This window comes from Cucurbita pepo, chromosome LG04 (genome assembly GCF_002806865.2).
Source record: "Cucurbita pepo subsp. pepo cultivar mu-cu-16 chromosome LG04, ASM280686v2, whole genome shotgun sequence".
In the NCBI taxonomy this organism is placed as follows: Eukaryota; Viridiplantae; Streptophyta; class Magnoliopsida; order Cucurbitales; family Cucurbitaceae; genus Cucurbita; species Cucurbita pepo.
The window spans coordinates 5,456,469-5,466,565 of NC_036641.1; the positions used below are offsets into that span (position 1 = coordinate 5,456,469).

Here is a 10,097-nt window from a genome sequence, read left to right on the forward strand (position 1 = left end):
GTATTTTTTTTATTTTATTTATTTAACGGACGGTAAAAAGTTTAGAGATATTTTTATTAATTTATTTAATTTTTTAAATATTAAGAGAAATTAAAAATTTAAAAACTTATTAAAATATAAATTATTAAAGGTGACTTTTAACATGTACTTGTCGAACCATAATAAATAACTCCATGTGGTTGGGAGAAATAATTAAAATTATTAATTGGCATTAATTATATAAAAATAGTTTTCAAAACTTATTAATTGAATTATATAATATAGCGTAGTATTTAAGACTAGGTCTATTTCATTTAAAATTAATGTTAAAAATAAAAATAGAAAATATTTTTTAATGGTCGAGCGTAGGAGATATAGTTTGATCTTCAAGTAAACATGCATCACGTGTTTATTTATTATATTAAAATTATTTTTTTTATTCTTGTGGATTAATTAAACTTAATTTTTAAAAAATTTGGATATTATTAAATATCATAATTGCATTAAATTTATAAAATTGATATCATTAAAAAAAAAATTATTACTTTCCTTTTTTTATAAAAATTTAAATAAAAAAACACACATAAAACAAAACAATTACAGACCCATCGTCATTAAGACGTAGGACCCTCCTAATTTCCTATTATAGACGTACACGAGTTAGGTTTAGATTTTTTTTTTATTTTTTATTTTTTTATTATTATTATTATTATTTTTTTTTTTTGGAGTAACTCCAAGTTCTAGACTACATCAAGAACAGACTTCACAGTTCAACCCTCTATTTTCAACTTCGGTTGTTTAGTCAAAATTTTTAAATTTTTAAAATTTTTTTTTTAAAATATTGAATTAGACTTTAACCATATTTTTAAAAAATAATATNTTTTTTTTTTTTTTTTTTTTTTTTTAATTTAAGTCAATTAAGAACTAAAAAAATTTAAGGGTGAGAGTTGGGTCGAGTTGTTCGGTAAGTTTTGCAATTCATTTTGGAGTGTGGACTATATTGCATAATTGAGGCGAATTTTCTGCGGCGTCTGGGACCCTTATGTTTGTATTCAATTCCACTTCTCTGTCTTTGATTTTCTTTATAATCCCATAACGATTGTTCTTCTTTGTTCACGAATTGAAGATCTTCAAAGATGGAGAGGGCTACGAAGAACGTGTTGCTTTCGTCGAATGGGGATGAGATCTCCAAGAATCTGGCTATTCATCTTGCCAAAAGGGGTTGCAGGTTCATCATCAAACTTCATACTCAGTGGATTTTATGTTTGTTTATTGAGGAAATTGAGAGAAATGGAGGGCGTTAATCAAACTTTTTCGATTTGGGTTCTCTTTTTTGTGTTTGTTTTCCTCTGTATCTGTTGTTGATTCATGTTTTTCATGGTTTTGTTTAGATTGGTTTTGGTGGGAAATGAGACTGTTCTTCAGAGTATGCGTGAGGGGATTGTGGAATCGTTAAAGGGTGTCCTGCCTATTGGGGTTGTTGGATTGGATATGGAAGGGGAGAGAGAGGCGGCTTTTGATGAGGCTGTGAACGGCGCTTGTAGTGTTTTGGGAACTTTGGATGCTTTTGTTCATGCTTATTCTTATGAAGGTACAGCCCATCTCTATAGCTTTTTTACCTGTATTTACTTGTACCTTGAGGGGAAGCTCGAAAGGGGAAGCTCGAAAACCTCTCTTAGTAGACACGTTTTGAAAACCTCTCTTAGTAGACACGTTTTGAAAACCTTGAGGGGAAGCTCGAAAGGGAAATCCCAAAGAGAATAATATCTACTAGCTGTGACTTGAGCTCTTACAAATGGTATAAGAGCTAGGCACTAGGCGGTGTGTCAGCATGGACACTGGGCCTCCAAGGGGGTGGATTGTGAGATCTCACGTCGGTTGGAGAGGGGAACAAAACATTCTTTATAAGGGTGTGGAAACCTCTTCCTAGTAGACGCGTTTAAAAAACTGAGGGGAAGCTCGAAAGGAAAAGCCCAAAGAGAACAATAGCTGGTAGTGGTGGACTTGGGATGTTACAAATGGTATCAGAGCCAAGCACCGGGCAGTGTGCCAACGAGGACGCTGGGCCTCCAAGGGGGTGGATTGTGAGATCTCACGTCGGTTGGAGAGGGAAACAAAACATTCCTTATAAGGGTGTGGAAACCTCTTCCTAGTAGACGCGTTTAAAAAACTTTGAGGGGAAGCTCAAAAGGAAAAGCCCAAAGAGAACAATAGCTGGTAGTGGTGGACTTGGGATGTTACAAATGGTATCAGAGCCAAGCACCGAGCGGTGTGCCAACGAGGACGTTGGGCCTCCAATGGAGTGGATTGTGAGATCTTACGTCGATTGGAGAGGGAAACAAAACATTTCTTATAAGGGTGTGAAAACTTCTCCCTAGTAGACGCGTTTTAAAAACCTTAAGTGAAAGCCCGAAAAGAAAAGACCAAAGAGAACAATATCTGTTAGCGGTGGACTCGAGCTGTTACATTACTTTTTTCATGTCAACATGACTGATATATGTTCAAATACTATGATGTAGTGAGTTATATAGTTCTTGGTTTAATTGTTTTAGTTTCTTATATTACTTTGTTGTTGATTCTTCTATGAATATAGGTTTTAGGCTCTTGTTCAAGCTTAGGCTATACCATTCTGACTAGTCTGAATCATCTGCTCATAGTTTCTGCTAAACTCGATGATTGTTTACAGGGTTTGGTTTTCTTGAGTGAGCTTGGAATTGAAGTTAGAAGGGTTTTGTAATGAGTTTTAGTTGGGGCTAGGCTCAAATGGTCAAACACTTTTAGTTTAGAAGCTTACACCTTTGCCTGTGTTACAAGAGGCATTTGTTGCTTTTTGTGCCTTTGAGAGGTCCACAGAAGCTCGAGGCTTGGAATGTCGATGCCTCGTGTAAGAGTCAAAAGAATAATGTTAGCTTGTTTTCTATTCACCAAAATATTGATATGTATCATTTAGAGAAAAAGAAACAATTCTGCAATGTGGATCTTAGTTTTTTAAAACATTCTTAAGAATGAAAATGTGAGATCTCATGTCGGTTGGAGAGGGGAACGAAGCATTATGAGTGTGGAAACCTCTCCCTAGCATACATGTTTTAAAAACCTTGAAGGGAAGTCTGAAAGGGAAAGCCCAAATAGGACAATATCTGCTAACGGTGGACTTGGTTACAAATGGTATTAGAGCCAGATATTGGGTGGTGTGCTAGTTAGGACGCTGGGTCTCGAAGGGGGGTGGATTGTGAGATCCTACATTGATTAGAGAGGAAAACGAGTGTCAGTGAGAACGTTGGACACCAAAGGAGGGTGAATTGTGAGATCCTACATCAGTTGGAGAGGGAAACGAAACATTGTTTATAAGGGTGTGGAAACCTCTCCCTAGCATAAAAACCTTGAGGGGAAACCTGAAAGGGAAAGCCCAAAGAGGACAATATGTGCTAGCAGTGGATTTTGGCTGTTATAAATGGTATCAGAACCAGTCACCGGGCAGTGTGCCAGCGAGGACGCTAGGCTCCCAAGGAGGGTAGATTGTGAGATCCCACATCAGTTGGAAAGGGTAACAAAACATTCCTTATTAGGGTATCGAAAACTCTCCCTAGAAGACGCATTTTACAACCATGAGGTTGACGACAATACATAACGGGTCAAAGCGGACAATATCTGCTAGCGGTGGGCTTGAGCTGTTACATCATTCTTTCTGTCGAGCCAGTTTAGACAATGCTTCGTATAGAACTTTGTATTGTAAAATTTAGTGCCATGCACAATTGTCTGCTTATTGATCTTTGGTCTACATTTTGTTCAAGAACAAAACTCAGCTATGCTATTGGATGGTGATACTTAGGATGAACAACTTCTTTAAAAGCTCTTCTACTGTAAAGTGTGTTAACTGCACTGCATTGCAAGCAGGTCCCATACAAGAGGTTCTTCAACTATCTGAAGAGGAATTCAAAAAGATTGTTAAGATAAATATGATGGCTTCATGGTTTCTGATGAAGGCGGTTTGTCGAAGAATGCGCGACCAGAAATCGGGAGGTTCGATAGTTTTTTTATCCTCCTTAATCGGTTCCGAGAGGGGACTGTATCCAGGAGCAGCTGCATTTGGATCATGCTCAGCAGGATTACAGCAGTTAGCTCGAGTAAGTAATTGTTGTTGTTCTTCTTCTTCTCTGTATTTTTGCATCATAATTTGTTTGAGTTATCCAAGCTTCAAGCTTCATCTTCCTAAGTTAGCACCTTAGTATACGTCTTTGAAGTACCTTGACGTTGAAAGATGTGTGTGAGATCCCACATCGTTGGGGAAGAGAACGAAACATTCTTTATTAAGGTGTGGAAACCTCTCTCTAGTAGACGCATTTTAAAAACCCTGAGGGGAAACTTGAAAGGGAAAGCTCAAAGAGGGTAATGTCTGTTAGCGGTGGGCTTGAGCTGTTACAAATGGTATTAGAGCCAGACACCGGGCGACGTGCCAGTGAGAAGGCTAAGTCCCCAGGGGGGTGGATTGTGAGATCCCACATCGATTAGGGAGTAAAAACCTTAAGGGGAAACCTGAAAGGGAAAGCTCAAAGAGAACAATATCTGTTGGCGGTGGGCTTGAGCTGTTACAAATGGTATTAGAGCTAGACACCGGGCAATGTGCCGGTGAGGAGGCTGAGTTCGAAGGGGGGTGGACATGAGGGGGTATGCTAGTAAGGACGTTGGGTCCTGAAGGGAGGTGGATTGTGAGATCCCACATCGGTTGGGGGGGGGGAGAATGAAGCATTCTTTATAAAGGTGTGGAAAACTCTCCGTAGCAGACGCATTTTAAAAACCTTAAGGGGAAGCCCGAAAGAGTTCTCAAAGAGAACAATATCGACTAGCAGTAGACTTGGGCTGTTACAAATGGTATCAGAGCCAAACACCGGGCGATGTGCGAGACTGAGTCCCGAAGGGGGGTGGACATGAGGCGGTGTGCCAACTAGAACGCTGGGCCCTGAAGGGGGTGGATTGTGAGATTCCACATCGGTTGGAGAGGGGAACAAAACATTCATTATAAGGGTGTGGATACCTCTCCCTAGTAGACAGGTTTTAAAAACCTTAAGGGGAAGCCCGAAAGGGAAAGCCCAAAGGAGACTATATTTGCTAGTCTCGGACTTAGGTTATTACAATACGTGTGATAGTATTTTCCTTTTCATGGTGTTTAGAAACAATCCAGCTGATATTCTCGTCATATCAGCATGTGGTTTTCCAACTTTTTAAAGCATAGATACTTGATATGATATGATATGATATGAACGTCCCGGATAAATTTGGATTTTTTTAGACTGCAGCTTTGGACGTTGGAAAGTATAAGATCAGGGTGAATGCCATCTCCCGTGGATTGCACCTAGATGATGGATACCCTATATCAGTGGGGACGGAGAGAGCAAAGAAGCTAGTCAAGGATGCAGCCCCGCTCGAAAGATGGCTCGATATTAAAGACGATTTAGCTTCAACTGTGATCTATCTAATCAGTGACGGGTCACGGTACATGACTGGAACAACCATATTTGTCGACGGGGCACAGTCTCTAGTGAGGCCACGGATGCGCTCGTATATGTAGTTCTTCGTGCTCGGACAGCCTTAGGTGAGAACAACACCCATTACTTAACACTTTCAAGCTATGGTCTGCAAAAACATGCTTCCTTGGATGAATTGCTTGAGATTTTATTTTCATTGATTCTGCAGGAATAACGTCGCGGTGAGAGGTTCTTGATTCACTCCGACCAACCGTGATTGTGATTTTCTACAAATGCTCGTGAATAAAGTTGTTGGATGTGCAAGAAGATTCGAGGATGACAAGATTTAAACCTCTGATCTTTTATTTTACCACGTATGTTTAAAATGCACAGGTTTGGATTTTTAGAAACTAATGATTCGGAATAAAACGTTTAATTTACTTAGAATCTAATCTTTTATAGATCTGGCGGTAAAATTGCAGCTGCTTATTACAATTAATAATCTTTCGATCTATACCAAGTCTGATAACGAACACGAGGAACGCCTCAAAATAGCATTGACAACCTTAAGAACAATACATATATATCAAACTTTTAAGTTTCGACTTTAGATACAGTGTCATAGGTCGGAGTCTCAAAAGACCTTGCAAACATAGAGTGGGTGACCAAGTGGTCTCACTTGACTACCACCGTCGAGGTGCGTTGTTTATCGAGGTTGGTAAGTTACTATCATTGGGTTCAAGATTTTACCAAGATAACTATACCTCTAACCCATTTGACTTAAAAAAGGGAACTCGTTTGTTTGGAGTGTGGCTTCGAGTAGAGTTTCCGAGAGCTCAAGCAAATGTTGGTTAATACTGGTTGTGCATGATGGAGCATGAGTCATCGTCTATGTTTTTCAGCATTTGTAACTGCCCAAACCCACCTACTAGATATTGTCTGTTTTGACTCGTTACGTATTGCTACAAGCCTCACGATTTTAAAATACGTGTCGGGGAGAGGTTTTCAAACCCTTATAAGGAATGCTTCGTTCTCCTTTCCAGCGGATGTGAGATCTCACAATTCATAAAGATTTCATTTATTTAGACCCGATCCGACTCAAATAAATTTATAACCCAACCCGAATATAAGAATTAAGTTGGATTGATCGAGTTTTTCAAGTCGTAAAATAATAAATAGTGTAATAGAAAGGTGTTGAGTGAGGAAATGGTTTTGATATCTCTTAGTCTCCTTAGAAATGATTTGAAAAGCTCAACTTTTGGACTTTTGATTATCTTTACTTCGAGTCTCCATTTTCGGGTCATTCCTTGCTTGATTCTAATCTATTCAATGGGTTTTTATATCGAAAAACGCTCTAAAACTTGGAGAATCAAATAGGTACAGATCTCATTCGAAGCTTAAACATAAGCTCGAATCTTTTCTTTTTGATCGAGGATTGAATTTTTGAAATTTTAGGTTATCCCTAAATTCATATCAAAACTTGTTCTTTTAAAAGCTATACGTAAAAGAAAACGTCATACAAACAAAGTTATATAGGTTCCAATGATGAACGAGTAAGTCATTGTGTCAAAAATCAAGAACACAATTCAAATTCAATCATTTGAATTTTTTTAGAAAATATTTGAGGCAACTTAGTGATTTCTTATTCAACAGAAACTAGATCGCTTTACGAATTATCCATGTTTTTTCACTAATGTGTGTTTCGATTAAGAAGCTCATACAACTTTAATATCTTAATTGATTGGCTACTTTCAAGTTGATACTCGAAAACCGTAGAACAAACACGTGATTAAGATTTCTTTAGTTCAAGCAGATAACAATATATGAAGTGTGGAGATTTGAAATTGTAACAATCGAACATTTGTAACAGTCCAAACCTACCGTTAGCAGATATTGTCCTTGACCTCGGGAGAGGATTTCTCCATTAAAGATTTATGTATCTACGAGTTGAGCTATGCTTAAATTGACAAATTCTCTTCACTATCAAATAAAATAACTGTTTTAATTTTCATTTTTTTTTAGTGAATGGTACCGGGCTCTGAAACCAATTATAACCGCTCAAGCCCACCGCTAGCAGATATTGTCCATTTTAGCTCGTTACATATTCCCGCCGCCTCACAATTTTAAAACATGTCTACTATGGAAAGGTTTCCACAGGACTCTTTCGTTCTCCTCTCCAAATAAAATCTCACAATTGCACTTTTGATGGCAGCGGACTTGCGATTGTGCGACACTCACTTTCCAACGACAAGTGAGCTAAGCCAATTCGTTCTTGCGTCCCCTACGGTCAAACGACGTATGCTCGAGCCTCTGACCTTAATTTTAAGAGAAGGTTTTAGAAAACTAGGGCAGAAAGATATTTTCGAAAGAGAGATTTTTGAAAGAGACGTTATATAAGCAAACAATAGAGAAATAACAACGGCTCACAGTATATAACCTTGGGCAGGGAGAAGCTGACAACTAGTCGTATCCCCCTATAGTACATTCTGAGGCATTTCATGTTTGACAGGCCTAGACATGATATTTCTCAAATGTCATATTTCCTAGAAATACAAAAGTAAAACACTAGAATGTGAAAAGACATAAAGGATTAGGCTTGTCATGGGCATGCAGCCATGGGCAACACGCATTGGACGAGCATGACCGTGACACCCAGCATCCTCACCGGCACACGAAATGGTATCAGAGCCAGACACCAGACAATGTACCAGCGAGGACGTTGGACCCCCAAAGAAGGTAGATTCTGAGATCTCACATTGGTTAGAGAGAAGAACTAATCATTTTTTACAAGGGTATGAAAATCTCTTCCTAGTAGACACGTTGTAAAACCATGAAGCTGACCACGATACATAACAGACCAAAACAAACAACATCTACACACTCAACAAGTTAACGAACCGAAGTTAGAATATTTGTTTAGTAAGTATCATCACTTATGTCATGATAACTAGAGTTGAAAGCTCATAAAAGAAACAATCTCTAGAAGTTGGTCATGGTTGAATGGAAGAAGAGAGAAGGGGTATTTTTGTCTTTTTGGAGTTGCCAATGGTTTGTCTTATTATAATTATGGGAGCCAAAAAAGTTAAAAGGGAAATTCAAAGTGGGTCAATTTAGAACATTGGAATAATATTAATTATTTTTTTATTATAAAGTGGAGAGACCAACTTAAAATAGCCTACCATATTAATATTCAATATATATCCATATAATTTGAGGAAGGGGCTGCCGCCGACACTTATAAATCATGTTTTACTAATTCATGAATTTCTCCGAATAATGATTTTTCGTATTAAAATGATTTAGCGAAAAATGATCTAAGAGTCTGATCGAGAGCCATGTTATGATGAAAGGACGGGTTGTTTTCGTATGCCCATGAGTCTAATCAAGGATACATTGGCTAGCTATGAAGACGATGTGCGAGATAAAATATAGAGAACGGTCAGACTTTTGTAATCTACGACATTTTAAAAGGATTTAGGGTCGTTGAAAATTGAAACTGTCTTGTGTGAACGAGGCATTGGATATTTTAGTGGGTATTCACAAATCTAAGTTACAAGAATTGAGTTGGATAGGGTTCGATTTTTTTTTTTTTTTTTTTTTCAATTTATATTGAGTTGAATTTTTAGAAAATTGATGTCACGACTAGATCCACCGCTAGCAGATATTGTCATCTTTGGGCTTTCCCTCTCGGACTTCCCCTCAAGGCTTTAAAACGCGTCTTCTAGGGGGAAGGTTTCCACACCCTTATAAATGGTGGTTTGTTCTCCTCCTCAAAAAATGTGGGACATCACAATCCACTCCACTTCGGGGCCCAGCGTCCTCGCTGACACTCTTTCTTTCCTCCAATCGATGTGGGAACGCCCCCAAATCCACCCACTGGGCCCCGAAGGGGGGTGCATTGTGATGTTCCACATCGGTTGGGGAGGAGAACAAACCACCATTTATAGGGGCGTGGAAACCTTTCACTAGCAGACGCGTTTTAAAGCCTTGAGGGGAAACCCAAAGAAGATAATATCTGCTAGCGGTGGATCTGGGTCGTTACAATTGAAAATGTGCAAGATAAAAAAATACAAAACAGTTTGTTTAATGTTTGATATTGGAGCTTTATGAGATTTTAATTATTAATGTAACATGTATCGTGCATAAATATAATTGCTTTAAACAATTAAAAAAAAAAACCCGATAACCCAAGTTGAAGTTAGGTTGTGAACTTTATTCAAGTTGCTCAGATCACCAACCGTGACATCTCACATTGGTTGGAGAGGGAACGAAACATTCTTTACAAAAACGTGGAAATCTCTCCCTAATAGTGATACGTAACAGGCCAAAGCAGACAATATCTGCTAGCAGTGGGCTTGAGCTGTTACACCAACTCAATCAACCCGAAATTTTGGTCCATCCATAAGTTTCTTCCAACCCAACTCAACTCGATGTATCTCTATCTCATGAGAGCAGCAAGAAGAAGAAACAGTGCTAATCCAAACTCCTAAAGATCATGCACTCGATCCAATCCACGGGATCAGAGATTCAAAGAATCGACTAAATAACCTATTTTTCTTTGTAATGGAACTGTAAATCCAGACCACGTGAACTCGTATAACTTCCGACCTCTATCAACAATAGCAAAAAAGTCATAAAATTATTTTATACGTCAAA

The 10,097-nt window shown here is 38.3% G+C and overlaps 1 protein-coding gene across 2 annotated transcripts; it reads left to right on the plus strand.

Annotated features, from left to right (window-relative positions):
- The first annotated feature begins 931 nt into the window (after window positions 1-931).
- On the plus strand, window positions 932-5,888 carry LOC111792182 (carbonyl reductase [NADPH] 2-like). Of its 2 annotated transcripts, XM_023673524.1 has the most exons (6): window positions 932-1,023; window positions 1,106-1,207; window positions 1,371-1,570; window positions 3,874-4,103; window positions 5,267-5,569; window positions 5,671-5,888. In XM_023673524.1, exons 2-5 carry the CDS (start codon window positions 1,116-1,118, stop codon window positions 5,543-5,545), a joined length of 801 nt encoding a protein of 266 aa, XP_023529292.1. In that variant the 5' UTR covers window positions 932-1,023; window positions 1,106-1,115; the 3' UTR covers window positions 5,546-5,569; window positions 5,671-5,888. The 2 variants fall into 2 exon arrangements, with proteins under 2 accessions (XP_023529292.1, XP_023529293.1); XM_023673525.1 differs by lacking the exon at window positions 932-1,023 and having other exon boundaries at window positions 1,030-1,207.
- Window positions 5,889-10,097: the final 4,209 nt, after the last annotated feature.

Coding starts and splice junctions, on each gene's coding strand:
- LOC111792182 (XM_023673524.1), top strand. CDS start 1,116: ATGGAGAGGGCTACGAAGAACGTGTTGCTTTCGTCGAATGGGGATGAG. Junction 1,208..1,370: donor CTTGCCAAAAGGGGTTGCAG/GTTCATCATCAA, acceptor GGTTTTGTTTAG/ATTGGTTTTGGTGGGAAATG. Junction 4,104..5,266: donor GATTACAGCAGTTAGCTCGA/GTAAGTAATTGT, acceptor GGATTTTTTTAG/ACTGCAGCTTTGGACGTTGG.